Source organism: Muscardinus avellanarius (assembly GCF_963383645.1).
Source record: "Muscardinus avellanarius genome assembly, chromosome: 8".
NCBI classification, from domain to species: Eukaryota; Metazoa; Chordata; class Mammalia; order Rodentia; family Gliridae; genus Muscardinus; species Muscardinus avellanarius.
The window spans coordinates 80,408,897-80,429,914 of NC_137794.1; the positions used below are offsets into that span (position 1 = coordinate 80,408,897).

At 38.7% G+C, this 21,018-nt stretch overlaps 1 protein-coding gene across 1 annotated transcript in view; it reads left to right on the plus strand.

The window, feature by feature from the left end:
- Window positions 1-416: 416 nt before the first annotated feature.
- RSPO3 (R-spondin 3) overlaps window positions 417-21,018 on the plus strand; it is a gene marked incomplete at both ends in the record, with an annotated part of 80,584 nt that continues 59,982 nt past the window's right edge. Inside the window, one exon of the mRNA XM_080699957.1 lies at window positions 417-513. Coding sequence (XP_080556083.1) covers window positions 417-513 — 97 coding nt within the window. The remainder of the gene's footprint in view (window positions 514-21,018) is intronic.

The window sequence follows — 21,018 nt, forward strand, 5'->3', positions numbered from 1 at the left end:
CGGGGCCCCCGCCGCAGCCGCAGCCGCAGCCTCTGAGCCCCAGGGCCGCCGCCGCCGCCGCCCGGATCCCGCCCGCCGCCGCGCACCATGCTACCTGCGGCCGCCCCTGCGGCTCCTGGAACCCTCGGTTGCGGCGATGACAGCCACCCAGCGGAGCCGTCAGTGTTCGGTGTTGGGACAATTTGAAAGTACAATAGTTGTTTTCCCTGTCCACCCATCCCGCTTCGCTTGCCATCCCAGCACGCCGTGTGGATCTGAGTGGAGAAGTCCCGCTGCTGGGGCTATCTCCCTCTCCCTCTCTCCGTGTAGATACGCCTAACACCTACATATATATATATATATTTTTAACATTAAGTGTAATTAACAATCAAAAAAGGAAAAAAGGAGAAAAAGAAGGGAAACACTACTGGGTTACTATGCACTTGCGACTGATTTCTTGGTTTTTTATCATTTTGAACTTTATGGAATACATCGGCAGCCAAAACGCCTCCCGGGGAAGGCGCCAGCGAAGAAGTAAGTCCAGGGGGGGTTGCGCGTTTGCTCCCTCCGGCCGCGTTCACCTGTCGGGTCGCTTTGCCTGTCCGTTGCCTGCTCCCAGTGGTAACAATTCCTCCCTTCGACGCCCCACGCCTCCCGGAGGAGATGACTCTGGGCTCTGGGGATACTGAAGGCGCCCTGTCTCCCTCAGCATCCTCGCGAGTGCTGGAGTCCCGCGGGCGGGCAGGCGCTGGTGTGATTCCCGCCCCCTGCTAACTTCAGGTTTGGGGACAGTTGGGTCCCTCGTCAGACCCGCTTAGGGGTTCGTGCTTTCTTTAGAGGCTCGGACAGAGGCCTCAAGCCCCAGGCAGCTAGGACTCCGGGTCTGCGGGATGCCCCTGGCCACGAGTAAGCGGCAGGGGAGGAGCTGCCGGGGGTCCGCTCGCCTGGCGCGGTCGCCCCGCGCTGGGAGACCTTGACCCGGCCCCGGGCTGCGCTCGGGTGGCGCAGAGCCCTGGGGCGGGCGGAGAACTGGGGGGCGAGATCCCGCCGGGGCGCTCCCCGCGACCGCGCGGAGGACGGAGGGGATTCGCCGTCTGCGTTTGCAGAAATGCCTGAGGTCCGGTGCCTGGGGGTCTGTACTCAGAGCAAACCCGGAGATGTGGGGTTTTCCAGCTACCGTCTGATGTCACACGCGAGCGCTTTTGCCAACTCAGTGCCTTTCCAGTGGTCCCCCTGAGACAGAGACATGCTGAAAATGGGTTCCCCCTCAACCTTTGCGCTTGCCTCCTCGCTGCCCCCCATCTCTGACTTGGGAGACTTGCTCGGGACGGCTTCCCCAAACAGTGCCCTAACTGGGACGAATTGGGCGCCGCCTTCCCCAAACCTAGGAGGCCCAAAGTCAGGTTGGTTCTTCTGGAAGGTGGCGTCCTTTGGAGACTAGGACAGATGCGAGGGTGTGGGCTTGACTTGCTCCGGGGTAGCGCCGCGCGCGCAGCTCCGGTGTCCGTCCCGTGTGGGGAGTCCCTTCGCAGATCTTTGAGCCAAGGGCGACCTTGGCTACATCGTTAGGGGCGCTGGCGGGGGGAAACGGAGGAAGAAACTTCTCCGGGAATTCCTGGGGCTCGGGGAGCTCTGCTTTGCCTGGGCGGCTCCGACCTCCGAGGCTGGACAGCCGGCGACCCGCGGCCGCGCCTCCTCCCCGGGGCGGATCCCTCCCCAAGCTCCGGCCCGCGAAGCCCCTGGGGTCGGACCCGGGGGCCGCTCTGCGGACACAACACTGGCTTGTGTGAGATGGAAATTTAGTAATCGCTTCTCCGCCGCTGTTTGTCTCTGCCCTGCCCCTGGGCGTGAGGGTCCCTTGAAAGCTCCCTTTGTACCACGGGCCTCGGCCAGACAAGGTTTGATTCACCTGGAAATTGCCTTTAAAAACCATGGCTGGGCCCGAGCTCCAGGGGCTCCGGCCGGCCTCACCGCCTTAGGATCGCGTAGCAGAGTGCAGGAGGACTTAAACCAAACTTGTCAGGGCGTCCGATTTATTATTCTTGGCCTCTGAATGGTGTGTATTCTTCGTAAGTCCCCCACCCACTCTTTCGCTGGGGCTTTGCGGCCGCCTTAGGAAGGAGGGACTCCGCGCTGCTTCCCTCCAGAAGGTCCCACCTCCTCTCCCCTCAGTGTCCTTCTGGGGAAATCCAGTGGGGAAACAGAGGCAGAGAGGAAGCCCAGTCTCTTGATTTTCATCTGTTTTTGGATCCCGAGCCCGTTGGGCACCCACAATCCATTCCCTCCTTCACATCACGGGGACACCCCACCCCACACCCCCAAACCAGGAGTCACACACTTGCCAGGACGGGGCAGGGTCAGTGGCATTTCGGTTTCTGAAGGAAGGCACCTGAACAGAAATCTTGCTATCCTTTTGTGTCCCCATGCCCCCCCCCCCCGAGAAGACCCCTGTGCAGAAAGATCGGGGCGCAGCTCGATGGTGCACCTCTAGGCTGGGACTAGGGAGGAATAGCCGAGTCAATAGAGCGGACTGCTTCCCGACCCGCCTTAATCGTCTCAAGGCCAAATCAAAGGCGCCCTCTGGTTGTTTTGCGGGGAAGAAAGAGGGATTGAGTGGAATTGAATTGGAATTTCAATGATTCTGTGGGAGTGGGTGTAGGAGAGAGAAAGAGTTCCTGTAGGATGCTCCCGGAGCCTTCGAACCTCGAGTCTCATCTGCGTTTTGCGGCTACGTTTGCTGGTGCAATCCTTGGAGAGGGGCGACCCCTTGCGTCTTTGGAGGAGACAGACTTTTGGCAGGTGCAGCCTAAACCAAAAGGAGAATGGGAAAGAAATAGAAAATAGAAACATCCTTGTTATATATCCAGAAACTCAGAATCGAACTGCAGATTCACAAACTTATGTGTTTCATTGCTTCCTTTGTAAACCGAAGAATAAAAAGGTTTCTTTAATAAGAGCTAGGAAATTAAAAACAAGCTAGTGGTCAAACATAATTTTAGGAGACCCACGTTCCTATGTTTTCTTCAGCATACAACTAGAGCGAATACTTTTTTAAAGTTTCCTTTTCTAGCGTGCAGATAAATAGTCTCACTTTCCTAAACTTTAAAACACACTATTAAAGATAGAGGTAGAAAATTAAAGTGTAAGAACTGGCTTCCAACGTTTTTTAAAACAGTCTCTTGAATTCTAGTAACAGTTTCTTGGAGGCAAACATTCATTTTCAGTGTTAACTATTGTCAGGTATAAAGAACCATGGCCTGTCCTCATAAATAGCAGATAAAGCTATGTCAGTATTCCCCTATCTCCTTGAAACCATACTTATTCCATTAATTTCTACTTTATTTAAATATGGTGAATAAATACACACTGACATTTTCTCTATTTTGATTGCCAAACAGCTCCAAAAGACAACACTACATTTATTCAAGATAAAAATAAAAGCAATCTTTATTCAAAAAATTCGATCCAGCAGTGTTTTTAGAGGAGAGCCTTAACTTTAAGTACAGGACGCTCACTCAAAACTCTGAACTCAGTTTTTAACTTTTCCCAGATCAGCAGTTGCAGCTCTTAGAGTGAAACTTTGAGTTGCAGGCTCTATGTTAACAAATTTTAAAAATCAGCTTGCTATAGTCATCTCCTCCTCCTCCTCCTCCTCCTCCTCATCATCATCATCATCATCATCATCACCATCACAACGTCTTAGTGGTATGCAACATTTTCACTTGGATTATTTGCTTGGATCACAGAGTAATCACTTGAAGTGTGAGGGCAGGTATTCATCTCCCTATTTCACAAAGAAAAGGCTTGAGACTCAGGTTAAGTAACCTGCATAAAACCTTAGAGTGAATCAATGGAGCTGTTTTCTGCCATGAGCTTCAGAGTTCTTCATGCATTTATACCCTGATCCATGTCATAAGGAAGATATCAGACATATTAAGCAATAAAGTTGATGATCTTGTCAAGACCATCCATTTTCTAATATGTTTGGAGAACAAGCTATTCTTGGCTAAAATTTTTTGAGCTGAGATAAAGATATATAAATACATAAATGGTGGCCAATGTAAAATAATTAAATACCTAAAATAACAGTGAGACTTGGGCTGGGAGTATAGCTCAGTGGTAGACTACTTGCCTAGCATACCCAAGACTCTGGTTCAATGCTCAGCACTACCAAAAAATTAAAATATTGAGGCTTGCTAAATAAAATATAATACTATTTGATTACCCAGAAGACACTGTAGAATCTTACTGTGCCAGAAGGCTATTGTTAGAAACATCAGATAAGAGTTAGTATCATTTTTCTTTGCTGTCATCTATGAATTGGGTTTCAACTGTTCAGATTCCAGATAAATGCAAAATTTAAAACCATTATCTACATAGTAATTACAATGCACTTTTAAACGCAAGTCTATAAAATCTTTTAAAGTTTTTTTTATAAAGAAGACTGAAAAAAGAAGCAAGATTACAAAGAAGATGTTATCTATGGTTATAAAATAAAAAGAGAATTATGGAATATACCGATCATTGTTCATGACATTGCTTCAGGTGTTGAGTCATTCTATGAGGTTCTGATATAATTTTGGTAATTATATTGCTAACTGTGGAAAATAACAAGATAACTGATAAAAACTTTAATTCTATTATACATTTTGTAAAATTATTCTTGAGTTAAAGTTTAGTTTGATTATTGGCTATAATACATTTTTCTCACCTGTCTATAATTGTTACCAATCTATCTTATTTTCAAAAAAACATTTACAGATAGAGACATGAACAAAATTTTCTAAACAGTGTATTTTGTGCCATATGTGTTATTTGTGTATATTAAAAATTTCAAACTCAAACAGTAGTGGCAATATTTAAATCCAAGCCAAAACCTTTATTTTTGTGAGTTCTAATTTAATCATCAATACACGATTAGGCTTGTTTTCTAAAATATCCTGCTGTTATTTTAGTTTTTGGTTTATTACTTAATAGAAGGATTCTACTACACATTAGATATAGTAATTTTGCAATTCTGTATTTTAGTCCCAAGTTATTCTGAGTAATTGGGAGTGTAAAAATTATTTACTGCAATTATTCCAATATTCCTTTAAGCATTAAATATGAACAGTATTTAAACTTATAAGTAGATAAGCTTTGCAAAGTTGTTTCTCCAGTAATGATTTCCCTGGTATTCAATGTTCTACAAATTAGGTCCCCAGAAAGCAATGAATGGGAATTACGACATGTAGTAAAATTTGATTTTCAAGTTATTATGGGAAAACTCTTGCTCTGCTACTACAAAATGAGCTTATTCGTCATTTGATCATTTTAGATTATTTGAATTTGGACAGGAATTTCCAGATTGCTACTAACTGTCTAAAGGCTTTTTTTAGTGAAATGTTTCATCTTTTTTTAAGATGCAATGGTTCTTTTAATCCTAAGTAATATAAAGTTCTCAGAACCTTGTGTAACATTGAGACCAATAGATCCCTCTGCAATTATCAGGATGGACTATCAAAAACAAACCTATAATTGATATAGAGATTTACTAAATCATCTTTTCCTCTTTTCTCTATCCAAAAGTTTCATTTTATACATTGCCCTGACCTCCCTCCACCTCCTCATTATTCATGTGTACATTCCATCCCCACTCCCTAAAATTTCCCTTTCCAAGTAAAGAATTCTTGAAATGCCACAACAATGGATATTAATTTCATGAAATGTAAGAATCATCTTTGGTTACCATTAGGAAAACATTGTTCATTTTGGAAAGGTTGGTACAGATCATGCAAGACAGTGTGTTGAAATTGCATATCTGACTTGGTTAGAAATTATTTTTTCTCCTAATAGGGCATTGTATACTGACATTCTTTCAAAAATTATAAGTGTTTTATTTGTTATTTTGTTTTATTTTTCAGTACTGGAGATTGAAGCCAGGGCCTCACTCTTGCTAGGCAAGGGCTCTACCACTGAGTTACATCTCCAGCCCTGTGCTATCATTTATATGGCAATTTTTTCTTGCTTTTGAGGGAAAACGTAGATTGCTTCTTTGTTGTGAACTTTTCTCAAGGATTAACAGGATTGTCTTAAAATTTACCATCTGTTGGACAAAATATTAAATGCTTTCAATTAAATTTTATGAAGTATAAAATAGACATTTGTAAAAGGCGCTACCTATTTTTCCTGTTTATTTAACTCATGCCATCAGATCTTTCCATTCAGGAATGTTACCAGCATTCTGATGAAAGCAATCGTCCAGTAATGCTAAGAATACTGGAATGTTCATTGTCAAGGACTGTGAGGTTACTGGGAATCAATGTGTCGTTGAGTGCTAACAAATCCCATTTTCTATCCCCAGAGTTTTAACAACATAAAACTTTTAAACAAAATACCTAAAATCTTTTCACAGGTGCACAGTTTGAATAATTTAAGAACTCATTTTTAGATGTCTCTTATCTGATAAGAGAATTTCTGCCTTCTTTGTTATCTTGGCAAGGGACTAGTTATCATCTGTTGTCACTAAAATTCTTTTGGAATTTCTTAAAAGAAGATCCAGTGGTACTAAATAATATAATTGCCCAGTTAAGTAGATTTAATAGCTCATAATTGTTTTTATATTTTATGCAAAATATTTTCCTCAAAGCACTACCTTATTAGTGTTATATTTAACCTTTAAGAATTTAATGAATAGTAATTTCATGAACAGTAGCATTCTACTTTCAATCACAAATTCATGGTAAAGACCGAGACCTGAGAAGAGAATATCCTCAGTGTACACTGAGAAGAGTAAACTGAGAAGCTGAAACCTGGCTTCTCAGTCCTGCACTATTACTAATATTGGATAATGTAGGCAAGTCTCTACAAAAGTAGGCCATATTTCTTCCACTGTGAAATGAGGAGATTGATTTAAAAAAAAAATTAGTTCTAAGTCATCCTGCTTGTCTCCTCCATTTTGGATCTTTTGGTACGCGAACATAAGTTATGACCAGGGAGATAAAGAATTCTAAACTTATTTCTTTTATTCAACTATCATAGATAAAGAATGAAATTCAGTATGAGCATTTATTTACTAAGGTATATTTATCACATAAGGTTCATCATATAAAGATTTGCTAGTAATTTACCAAACTGGAGAATGAGTTAATCATGATATGCCTCATCTTTCATAATTTCCAGTGTCTGAATACCATTGCGATAGCATCAGACAGCATCTTCAGTCCATGGCAGGACCGTCATGTCCTTGGGCTTAGATCACATGAAGCCAATTTGTAATACCAAGCAGAGGAATGCTTCAGAGCTTCCCCACCATAGCAGGTTTTCAGAAATGGCCTGTGGCCTTAAGGAAGAGCTGATTCTGATAGTCTCGATTTAAAGCAAAAGACCTTATGCTGGGGACCATGAATGACTGGGCAAGAGATTATATATAGCAGATAATTTGTATTGACCAAATTAATTGAACATAATTGGCAATTAATTGAACTTAAAAGGGAAAGGGACAGAGGGTCCTATTTTGCACTCAGCTTTAGACTATAAGGAATGACTCCTACTGTTGAATAGAAAATGATAGAAGCAAACACAATGACAGGAAAATAGGTTTTGTAGAAAGCTTATTTTTCTTTTGAACTGTCTTTACTTTGAGGAGCCAGTAGCATGTTTAGGAAATCAGAACTAGTTTCAGAGAGTATCATGGGCTGAAGCTAAGCACTTTATTATATATTATTAATTTATTTATTTGTTGGTACCCAGGGACATTTACCTCAGAGCTACACTGCCAGCCCTACTTTTTAGTCATTTTTATTTTTTCAAACAGGGTCTCACTGAGTTGCAAAGGGCCTCACTAATTAGCTGAGGCTGTCCGCAAACACAGATCTACTGGTCTCCGCCTCCCGAATGCTGAGATTACAAGAGTGCTCCACCATGGCCTGTGAAGTTAAGAACTTTAAAGTCACCCATATAAAGGAGATAGTTGGACACGAAAGCTAAAAATCTCATGATGATTTGTTTATTATTATCAAAAATGTTTGCACTGCAAAAATTCAGAATCATTATTTGTAACAGGATAAATTAAAATGAATTACACTAAATCACTCTGTCCACTTTATTTTATTTTATTTTATTTTTGGTGGTACTGGGGTTCGTGGAAACCCTTCTTCCTCCGGACTACATTCCCAGACCTATTTTTATACTTTTTAAATATGGAAACAGGGTCTCTTAAACCAGCGCAGCTGGCTTTGAACCTGTGTGATCTTCCTGTCTCAGCCTCCTAAGTGCGGGGATTACAGCATGCGCCACCACACCCGGCATTCTGTCCACTTTAAATGATTTAATATATCATTTTCACTCTTGTTTCTCATTTTTATAGTGCTCTCTATATTACATAAGAGACTGATCACTGGCACTTGAGATACAGTTGTAATTTTCCAAATCTTGTAGTTGAAGGTTATACTTAACAGTCTTTTTACCTGTGGAACTATGTTACTTTGCCACACAGGTTATGAGATTTTAAAAACTTTATGATAATAAAAATTGAGTTTCCATAAACTGTAAAAATGTTTCTTTGAGCCATCCCATTTAGAGCTAGCATCTGTTTATAACAGTAGCATTCTACTTTCAAACAGATTTCTCTACAAAGTGTGCTGTTGTTGTAAAACAAAAGAATTTTAAGATAGGATAAAACTTGAAGGAATTTAGTTCACTGACGCAGTGCAACATTCCGGCTTAGTAATTTCCAGCCTCAGTATTAGCCAAGCCCAAGCTTTTTTTGTTGTTGCTGTTTGTTTCTTTTAATTCACTTCAGACCTATGTCAGAAGCAGTCTGTCCTTCTAGTCTTCTTCTGAGTCCTGTGCAAGAGCATGCATTAGATTTATAATTTCTTTCAAAAATGTATATACAATAATATAATACACTCTATTCGCTCCCAAAAATGGTCCCCAGAAAACTATCTGGTAAGCATATTTATAATTATACCCTAATACAAAGTACATTCCTGAGAGTAAGTGGTAAATCAGCACCCATTTTATAACCACAGAATACAAACCACCACCACACAATATAAAATAACAGAATTTGTGAGATTCTTATTTTAGAACACTATTTTCTCAACATATGCTCAATAAGTTGGTAAAAAAAAAAAGCCAGTAGTTTCTTACTGTTATGTTTTCTCTTGCAAAGGGATATCACAGGTATAAATACAGTCAAGTGACAAGTGTTATCATGTAATTAGATGGGATATCAGTTATATATTGCAAGTAAGAGGTAAAATAGTATGTCAAAGCATGTTAAATTAAACTATAGCTTCATATCTTTCAAAGCCACTAATATCATCAAATATGATTTATCTTATATACTTATATTTGTTTCCAAAGTGAATATTATCATAAGTATTATTTGAATAGCCTCCAAGTTTTAATCACCTGTGAATAGCAAAACCTTTACTTGATGTTTTTGAAAAATGACTTCATTTAGTCCTCACTCACCCTAAAAGGAATGTGTCACAAGTCTTACTTTATTTCATTGCTCAGGGAAGATGGGGAGAGGAAAAGGACCTGGATTCCAATCCAGGTCCAACTCCAAAACTCAAGACCTTTGGTTTTATTCTCCATAACTACTATTAAGATTGGGACTTGAAGCAACCATTGAAGTATATTTTCAAATCTTACCTTGCATTTTTCTTTTTTTATCTCTCTCTATTATTTGGTTACTTTTTCTTATTCCTCATGAGACAAACCACCAATCTTTTCCCAACATTTACCAAGCAAGTGGTTTCTGATATTCAAGCATTTTTACATATGATCTCTTTCTTCTCTTTCCTGAAGCCTGCCCTACTGATGCTTCTTGCACATCAAAAGTTGCTGTTTATTTAAAATATTATAAAATTACTCTTCCTAAATATCATACGCATATCCATATCCAAAAGAAGATTAATTTAGGCATGAGAATGTGGATAAAATCTATAATTTTATCGTTAAATATAAAAATCTTTCTGTGTAATTTATAACTACAATAGATATTTTACTGGCTAGATTTTGCTGTCCAGAAAAATTATCTTTATGATGCTTCATAAAATCTATTTATATTTCTTTTACCAAGAGCATTAATAGTAACTCAGAATTATTGCTTTATGACCTTCATATAGTAATTCTCAATTCTGAAATTCTAGTATTTGGGAGGCTGAGACAGGAGGCCAACCTCAACAACTTAGCAAGACCCTAAACAACTTAGACCCCATTTTTTTGGTGATCCTGGGGATGGAATCCAGGGGCCTTCTACCTCCAGGCTATACTCCCAGACCTATTTTATATTTTATTTGGAAACAGGGTCTCTTAAGGCAGCACAGCTGGCTTCGAACCTGCGCGATCCTCCTGTCTCCTCCTCCCAAGCACGGGAATTACAAGCGTGCGCCACCATGCCCAGCTCCAGACCCCATTTTTAAAGTGAAAAGCTTGACAGAATGCCTCTGGTTTCGATTCCCAATACACATACATACATACATACATACATACATACATACATACATACATAGAGTGATCTAATAGTTCTGCATTGTTTTTCATAAGTATTGATAAACTTGAGGCACTGCTATGTGCAGGCAGGACGACCTGACAGGGAATTGTCCGGGTCGAAGTGTCTAAGAGAGAACAAAGTACACACAGTCAGACATGATCATCGTGAATTACACACTGGCTCTGTACATTAAAGAACGCTGAGCTGGGGCGGGGCACATGGTTAGCATGTTCACGACTGTGCTGTGGCAAGAGGGGGAGCACAGAGCAGGTATGGACAATGAGGATCAGCCATGCTCAAATCTTGTCTCAAACCTACTTAAATAATAAACAACTGTTTTTTTTTTTTTTTTAATATCTTACCAGACGACTGGTAATGTGCCCAGGCATCCTCCTTGTTGCTAGAAAAACCCAATCCTAATGGTTAGGAAACTGCCTAACAAAACATAAACATCCATTTCTTTTATAGTTTTTACAATTCCTGACTAACTTTAGATTCACTACTGGTGATCAGTAAAACTCCTATAAATAGCATGGTTTAAACTCTATCTTAATGGATTAAGCTTTGTGGTAGGTCATTTATTTGTGAACCTACTGTTTTGCTTCATTCCTAATGTGCTCTTCTTTGAGTAGTTGTCTTCATTAAATCTTGTTTATTATTCATTGCTTGTCCATGAAGAATTTCCTAGCCTTGCCATAAATCGGGGAAAGATCCATGTAAAAGTTAGGTGGAAGTCTGGGCTTCCTGTCAGATTTAATTCTGCTTGTTAAAGGGGCTCTTTGGGAAAATTTGGGTTCCAATGAGTCAGTAGGCCAAATCCCAATAACCACAATTGCCAAAAGTAATTAGAATGAGGAAAGCCAGGCGCCTTGGAAGGAGGGTCATCGCAGCATGCTTGAGCCATTGCTCCATGGTCAGACCTTGTTACTTGTCCCTAAGGACTAGGAGCAATGATGAGTTACAGACAGCAGAAAATCCACCAGAAGACAATGCATTTCCACCTATTTCTTTCCTTAAGAGGTTGTTCACTCTAAGCACACAAGAGATGGAAATGCGCCATAGTACGTACACAGTTCACATCAGCATCCTCTCATAAACCACCTGTCGTCTGCGTGGGTGCAGAGCCCACAAAGAGAACTGCAGTCCTCATCGCACAGTCTTCTCCTCTCTTCCTGAGCAGATAAAAAGAACCTCAGGAATTCTAAGTCTTCATAAAAAGAACTCTCTGACTTGGAAGGAAAGGGAAGGGGAGGAAGCCTTTAAACATCTGCAGGGCAGTTTAGATAAAATATTTTTGAAGGAACATTTAGCAATAACAAGATGGTAGTCGATTCTACCAGGACAGGAGTTCTAGAGTCTTTAGAGCTAGAAAAAGTCCAAGAGTAAACTTACTTGTACTTAATATAATACCTTTTAGAAACATAGTGCTGTAAGCAAAGCAGCTAAGAAGAAATGATCAATGAATAAGTGCGGTTGTAAATTTTCATTATATGAGAAATTAGAAGATTGTTAAATCTTTACATAGAAATGTATTTGAGATGGACAAATGTTATCTGTGCTACATAATCAAGGTAAAATTTTGCCTTTGAAACCATTACCATTGCCTGAAATACTAAAGAAGGATATCCTATTACTTCATTTGATAGATCTTGTATTGAACAAAAACACAAAGTTCCTGCTTGTCACTGTCCTTAAAGTTTCAAATTCCTTGATGATTTAAAATGACCTTAGTACATGTCATTACTACTCTGAGCTAAAATTACTAGTTTTCTGTTTGAACATGTGGATGGGTTGCTTATTTTAATTACACAGAGTAGAAGTTAAATTCTTTTTCTGGTCGACTTTTGCTGGCAACTAGTAATCTCCAGGTTTCATTTGCCAAATTAAGTCTTATCTTGTGCTTTTTGTACACCTAGTAGTTATAATAATTTGGTTGTTGTTATGATCAATATAGAAGAATACATTTAGTTTTCTTTAATTTTGAACTTTTTGATAAGATAATTAAGAATTGAAGAATTTTTTTAGCAGCAAAATTTTGGCCTGTTTAGTACTACCTTTGAGTGGTAGATAGGTTTTGCCATGAAATACAAAGGATAGAGACAAAAGCTACTTGGCTACATAATAACTAAGGACATACATTACAGAATAGAATTTTGCTTTTCAGTTTATGATGATGTTTTTGAACCAGAGTCCAAAAGTATACTCATTGTTTGCTAAAAGAAAAATAAGGCCCAAAGACAATATCCTTAGTTTCTTTGACCTGAATTCACATACTCATTTTATGTCATCCACAAATGCAATTTAAAGGGCCAGTCTGTCTTTTGTGTAGGGAAAAAAAGGTTGCATTCTATCCAGAACTTCATGGAGATCCAAGCTTAAAAAAAAAAAAAATCAGTGAGACACCCTTGGCTGCCAGTTAGGCTCGCAAGGTCATGTAGATGCACACTTAGCCTTAGCACAATCACTAGCATTGCCATTATACCCAGCACTAGGTCTCAAGGACCCAGACCATAATTCTATGGTGCCCGGAGGTGTGTTTTCAGACCTCTGGGCACCATGTGCCCCTACCTTGAAGTCTAATTTCTAATTGAGTAAGGAAGAGAACTCCAAAACATTTATTGATAATCTCATTCCAAGTAAGAGGAACTCCAAACCATTTCAGGCTACCGTTACCATCTTTAGCATATATATGCGTACCCTGCCAACATTCCAGGAATTCATTTAAAACTATTTGCCTCCAAATTTAATATATTTCTCTTACTATATAACTGGAGTGTTTACAGTCCCAGACACCTTTGTGTAATAGTTTTTTACCAAAATACTTAATTCTTTTAGGCAGAAACACTACAGTGTATGAGATAAAAACACACCGCAAATTAAAATCAAGTGATTTTCCAGGATCATTTATTTTCTTCATCCTTCCTAGCACAAGATCACGTCCTCATCCACTCCCCAAACTCTAAACTCCAGCTAAGATGAGTTGAACAGTCTTAATTTTAGAATTTTCCAAAGAAAAAACAAACACAGAGACATCTGAGTTAATTTATAAAACACTACTGCATTTACCTTAGCATTTATCTTGGCAAATCTTAGTTCTCTCCCCATCATACAACTCTTGTATTCTGACTTCACTTAGCACTCAAGGAAAGAACAAGTCCAGAATAAGTTGTACCAAATAACTTTTGTGTTTCTTCACACTTCTTGTGCAAGTTTGTTTCCTTCAAAGATAATTTCTTTGCTGGGTTTCTGAAATTTATATAATTCCTTTTCTTTAAACCTGAAGCAAACAGTGTTTCATTTTTACAAGACCAATAAAATAAAGTGGCTGTTCAAATACTTTACTTGAATTTCCATGCACAGTGAAGTACCTTTTTGTTAATACAAACCCTTCATACTCTAGCAGACAGCTCCCTGAAATTCTAGGGTTGCTTAAAGTTATATGAGCAAGCATCTTCCCTCCCTCCACACCAGCCCTCTTCTTTTGGGAGTATGCCAGCAATTTTGCAGGATTCATTCTGACAACTGTTCTGGTGTAAATATTTAGAGAAACCCTTTCCATTAGAGATTAAACAAAATATAAGTAACTGTTTCTAACGGATAGATTTTATTAATGTTTGCAACTACAGACCTTCTGCTATCAGATTCATAGATCCTGATATTGAAGAAAAGACTAAAGGAAAAAAGAAGCAAGACAGTAGTTAGAATGAGGTGCATGGAATTTGAATGGGAAAATGTTACTTTTAAGTTATCACTGTAGAAATGATGTTCAAATGTGCATGGAATACAGAGAAAATTAATGTTTAAATTTACAATAGGAAAAGTTGACTATTGGTATTTAACGGGTTTAGAAAGGAGAGGAGAATCATAAATCTTATCACCCTGTTCAAAACCAGTTTTTAGCTATTTCTCTGTATGCTCACCATAGTGAAGTAAACAGTAAAAACATAGTAAAGTAAAAGAAATAATAACTGAGCGCTGATGCTTATATCAAGTATCACTTGATAAACCCAGGTAGTGAGTGCTCTTAGGTTTCTGTATTTTTCTGTTTGCACCGCATTTTCAAGTGTTTGTTTATTATATATAGTCATCTCTCACTGTCTACAAGGGATTTGTTTCAGGTCCCATCTAAGATACAACAATCTTCAAGTGTCCGTTTCCTTTGTGTAATATAATATTACACGATAAATAATAAAATAATATAGTATTTTCATATAACCTACACACCTAGTGGTAGACATAAAGCATCTCTAGATTACTTATAATGCCTGATACTATGTAAATGCTGTGTAAATAGTTGTCCTGCTGTGTCTAAAAGGGAGTAATGACAAAGGAAAAGAGTTTACACAACTTTAGTAGAGAAACAGTTTTAGAAAAAAATATTTTGAATCCTTGGCTTTAGTGCGTGGATGTGGTTGTGAAACATGGATACAGAGGGTCGACTGTACTAGGAGATGGCATAGCTAAGCAGGTTGAAGCATCAGAAGCGCTACTCACGGCTCTAGAGTATTAATGATTTCTATTGTGCTTGACTAGAAAGGCTGCGCATCCTTTACACTACTTGTTTCCTCCTTCTTTTGATGGTATAAAGATACACTAAACATATTAAAAGCTATGAATTTTAATTCAGCTTTTTTTTTTTTTGTAGTACTAGGGATGAGACCCATGGGCTTTCCACTTCCGGACTGCATTCCCAGACCTATTTTATATTTTATTGGGAAACAACGTCTCATAAGTTGCTAAGAGCCTTACTAAGTAGCTGAGGCTGGCTTCAAACCTGTACGATCCTCCTGTCTCGACCTCCCAAGTACTGGGACTACAAGCATGTGCCACCAAACCCAGATAGATGTTCAGCTTCTTTTTTGACAAGCTCAATGTAATATTTTTCATTGGCATCTTTGTTTTTACCTTCTTCACCAAGTAAGATTTTTTTTTACATTAACAGTGCTATCTCTCTTTTCTTTTTTTTTTCGCACAGGAGGGGGTCTTATAAAAAATTTTTAGAAAATAATACTATGTAAATAACATTGAAACATCTATTATGAGATTTTACTCATTTTACTTCAAACATATAATGGCAATCATTCACTACTGAGTTTCCAATGGATTCTCACTTAAATTCTCTCTATATTATGATTTATCAAAGAAAATACTAGAGTAGGAATGATGAGATATGAAAGGAAACTTCATAAACTTCATTGCAGAAGACTTGCATAGTTTGAATTACCTTCTCAGAATCTATGTTTTCTTGAATTTATACTCCAGTGACAAAAATCACACATTGGAAGGCAGGAAAGTTGATTTCTAATTTATCCTCTGCTGTATAAGTTAGATAAATCATTTATCCTGTGGTTCAGTTGCACACATTTTATAATGACACTCCTACTTTTTCATTTATCTGAAGGCAGGAAACTTATCTTAAAGTCTCTCCAGTATTAAAATCAATAACTAACTTTATTATAGAATGCTCTTACCTTAGCTCACTGTCAGTCAAAAATTCAGGAATGTAGGGTTAGGGCTATAAATCAAAACCATAAGTTTCTCTGTGTATTTTCGTGGAATTTTTAGACCATATTTAAAAGGCTAAAAGAAAAAAAAACATAAATCTTCTTGGGGAAAAAATTGAAACTGAACTTAGGCTTAAAGAAAATAGCATAAATTCATCAATTCATTAAACAGATATATATTGTGCGGGGATTACAAAAGGGAGCAAAACACACCTGAAGTCTGCCCTTGATGCCTTCCCAGTGATTAAATATGAAAATATAAAATTAAAATTGAAAATTGAAAAAACATTTTTAGCTAAACATAAATCAGAACACTTAAGATTTCATTTTTTAGCTGTGCAGTACTTCTTTTTTAGATTTGTTCAAATACAGTTGGAAATTAATTAGCTCATTTACAATGAGCCTAACCTATACCCACATTTTTTTCCTGCAGAAAATAGGGACAGTAGAGAGTACTTTGTGGGTGAAGCAGAAATAGAAGGAAGATTAACTGAAAACACTAGAATTTATTAGGCTCCTCGGTATTTTCTTGACTTAAGATTTATTACCAATAAATAGGAGCCATCACGTAGCATGATGTTTGTGACAATTATAGGAAGTATGCTATGTGCACTGTAAACGTAGCTGGAATTGTTAGGTAAAGCTTCTAACAGAGTGGCATAGTTTGGCTTAGCAGATTTCCACTTTTGGCACATTGATTAATTCCTATATCTGAACTTTCACATTAGTTCGTTAACTGGAATTACTTTTATCAAACAAACACTAAAATATTGTATGTTTAAAAATAGTGCCTTTTTTTCTATCTCTCTGAGGCATTTCTTAAACCTTTTATGGTAACCCCTTGACCAATATGTGGAGCATACAATCCAATCTACTTAAAGCACCAGTTTGGCAAACAGATGTCAACAAGTTATTTGGATTCTTCTGTCAGCCTGTTGTTAACCTTTCCTAACATTATTTGATAGCTCTGAAGATGTCACTTGCCAAAACTTGGCCTTGAAAGTCACTTCATATCCTTTTTTTTTTTTTTAACAATACTGGAGGGAGAGCATTCTACCTCTGAGATACATCCCCAGCCCTATTTTTTTATTCTTTATTTTGAATTGGAGTCTCACTAAGTTGCTAAGCATCTCACTAAGTAGCTGAGAGCCTCACTAAGTAGCTGAGACTAGCCATGAACCTGTGATCCCTCTGTCTTAGCCTCCCAGATACTATGTTATCATTAAGTCATGAAGGGTTTTGAGAAAAGAAAGGCAACTGTCAGTTATTTTTACGTGTTTTATTATCTCATGTAACCCTTAAAACAATGACATGATATATTGTTAACCATTTTATAAATGTATAAACTGAGGTTCTAAACTGTTAAAGAGTAGATCAAAATGATGCAGACCTAAATGGTAGACCTAGAACATACACCCAAATCTTCTACCCTAATGAACAGCCTTCCCTGTGACTCTCGCTTTTCATTAAGCCTGTTAAACAGAATGCCAGAGGAGGCTTAAAGGAGGGGAGTTCTCTCTGTGCAGTGGAGATGGGACTGTTGCCTCACTGGACAAAATGTGAGGATGAGAAAAGGAGCGAACTGAGCACATTGGAAGTGCAATGAGCTTTCAAGCTGTGTCTACAGCAGGAGTCACATAAGATCACAACTATTCTTCCGAAAAGAGTCCTCTGGTTGCTAATTGGGATAGACCCAGGAGAAAGGGTGATTAGAGATGGGGATGAGGAGGGATCCTAGATTTCTGGCTCCAGCTGGTTTTATTTTCTGAGATAGAAAATACTATAGAAAAAAATAGAAAATACAATCCCAATCACATGTTTAAGTTATACAGTATGTTTTAATAGTCCAGAAGGGTTTTGAAAACCATTTATGTAATATCACCCCTCATATTCTTTGTGTGTGTGTGTGTGTGTGTGTGTGTGTGTGTGTGTGTGGTACTGGGGTTCCTAGAAGCCCTTCTACCTCCGGGCTATACTCCAAGACCTATTTTATACTTTTTTGTATTTTGAAACAGGGTCTTTTAAGCCAGCCAGGCTGGCTTCGAACCTGCAAGATCCTCCTGTCTCTGCCTCCCAAGCGGGGGGATTACAAGTGTGCGCCACCACGCCCGGCTTACCCCTCATATTCTTGAAGTAGAAAAAGAGTGGCTGGAGTAGCAAGTGACTTGGTTATCTCATCTTACACTGGGGCCAAGAGTAGAAACAACTCGTAGAGCCATTCTGTAGCACCAACTCCACTCCCCAGATGGTTCCAAAAACTGACACTCCAGAGAAGTGATCTCTGGGTTTTCTGGCAATTTGATTTCATATTTGTTTCATTAGTCATCTTTTCAAAGAGAATTATCTGTTCATTGGTGGATGATTTGTTTCATAATCTCTTTATTTCCTTATTGTAAAACCTTAAAAATTGCAATAACCTGTTGCCTTAGTCTAATTGGATGCAGGATATAGCACCATTTTAAAACAAACCAATTACACATACTCTCATCAAATACAGTTATCAGATTCTTATAAAAATATTAAATATTCATGGGAATAAGGGAGCTTCAAACCTTGTCCTAAGCAGATAAATTATTATGCCCATTATTAACAATAATTTATATCAATATAGACTTAAACAGTACCTAGATACTTTCCTATCTTTGTCTTACATGACTTTTACCTGCCTTTTGAGATGGATGAAGCAAGTTTTACCATAGTCATTCTACAGTCCTGTGCATAGTATAACAGGCTAGTCAGTGTCAAATATTAGCCTCAAAGGTTTTTTTTTTGTTTTGTTTTGTTTTTATTTGTTCTTGTTTTTTGTCTTTTGTATGCTGGGGCTTGAGAGAGGGGCATTCCATCTCTGAGCTCTCTTCCCAGCCCTATTTTATTTTTAGTTTGAAACAGGGTTTCTCCAAGTTTCTGAAGCTGGCTGAAAACCTGTGATCCTCCTGTCTCAGCCTCCCAAGTACTACTGGGATTACAAGCTTGCACCACCATGCCTGGATATTTGTTTTGTTTTTCTTTAACTCCACAGTCCTTCCTTCATTGCCACAATTCCTACATGTTTCCACTGAAGCATCTTCTGTTAGTTTAAGTTTTTTAGGTTTGATTATAAAGATACGTAGGTTACGGAAAATATTTGTTGTGAATGAATATCTTACTTGCTGCCAAACTGATGTGGCAGATTCTTAAAGTCCTATCCCATTTAAATTTTCTATGTGAGCTTAGCATGGAGAGAAGATGTTGAGGCTAGAGCACCAACCATTGTTTGACAAACTCCATTAAGAAAAAGAGAAAATGAATCAAGTATTCTCCATGGTCATAGACCTTCCTGAGAGGTTGAGTCTATATAATAGCATATTGTTGTTGCTGTTTGTCAATTATATATTGCTATAATTATATAGATGGCCACCAAGTATCAGGATATTTGTTTTACTAGACATCAGTAGATCATGTATACTAAATCATTCTTTTTTTTTTTTTTTTTTTTTGGTGGTGGTACTGGGGTTCCTGGAAGCCCTTCTTCCTCCGGGCTACACTCCCAGACCTATTTTATATTTTTATTTTATATTTTTGAAACAGGGTCTCTTACACCAGTACGGCTGGCTTCAAACCTGCGCGATCCTCCTGTCTCCGCCTCCCAAGCGCGGGGATTACAAGCGTGCCCCACCACGCCCGGCTTCATTCTAAACTTCCAAAGTATTCTGATTCTATCAGCTGGGAGCTAATTAACTATGTGGATCTCAGTATTCTTATTGGAAAATGTATAGGAATTACAAAGAGCTTTAAGATCCTTTTGAGTTCATAATTATATCACTCATCCTCCCAAATATTCTTTTGTATTCCTACTTAAAGAATTCTGGCCGGGCGTGGTGGTACACGCATGTAACCCCACACTTGGGAGGTGAAGACAGGAGGATCACGCAAGTTCAAAGCCAGACTTGCTGGCTTAAAAGACCCTGCTTCCAAATAAAAATATAAAATAGGTCTGGGAGTGTAGCCCGAGGTAGAAGGGTTTCCAGGAACCCCAGTACTACCAACAACAACAACAAAAAAAGAATTCTGTTCATCCAGTTTCCCTCTTTCCCCTTTCCACTTGTCTACGTTCTTCTTTTCTCTTAAAATCCCATAACTATTCCTAACTGTTCTCTTTAGTCTTCAGGTAACTTAAATATTAGTAATTGGTCCTACTTTTAATTCTTTTGTGTTAAATTTCTATTCCATATGGTTATGTTCTTTGAATATAATAACACTATTTCACTAACTCTTTTGTAGGCTTCTTTGGTCAGAGACAATCTTTTGTCTCTCAGATTGATCAGCCCTCAGAAGACAGCTGCCAGTGGTGACTAGGCACTATTTGTGAAGGTGGTAGTGATGTCATACTGAAAATGTGGCGTTCATATCATTTGCATCGTATTCACATGAAGTGCTTCTAATCAGTGCAGCTATCTCATCTACTATCTTCATTCCCAAAACAAGATTTCTGACAGTGGAACCTGTGAATCTGCATTTAAACAAGTACTCCAGGTCATTTTTACACAGAGTGAAGTTTTAGAGCTATAAGTATATGCCTTTGGTTCTCTGTACCATTCCGGTAGCATTTCAATGGTATGTGCAACTTCTTCTGTCTGATGAATTAGGTGCTTTTTTCAGTGAGTCTCCAGAGCCCCAGAGGCCTCTTATCCAGAATGCTATGTGAGGTCACTAGTGATTCCCATTAAAGTTTGTGTCTATGATCATTAAAAAGTAGCTCCTCTAACTGCTAAAAAGTATCTGACTCTCCCAGCTACCAAATCTCCTAAATTACAAATAGGCATCTGCCCTCTTTCGAACTTCCTTGCTGAGTCATTATTGAATAAATCTGCTAGCTACCTTGAATGTGTGTGGGGGGGATAACATAGAGTATAGTTATTTCCTCTTGAATAAGCCAAAATTTCTTATACTTATTGCTTTTTAATGAATGCCTATAAGAATGCTAGTGCTTTATGCAGTGCCTTACAGAGTCCTCTTATTAATCCTTTATATTAATTTAGGTATTCTCATGTTGCAGATGGAAAAGCC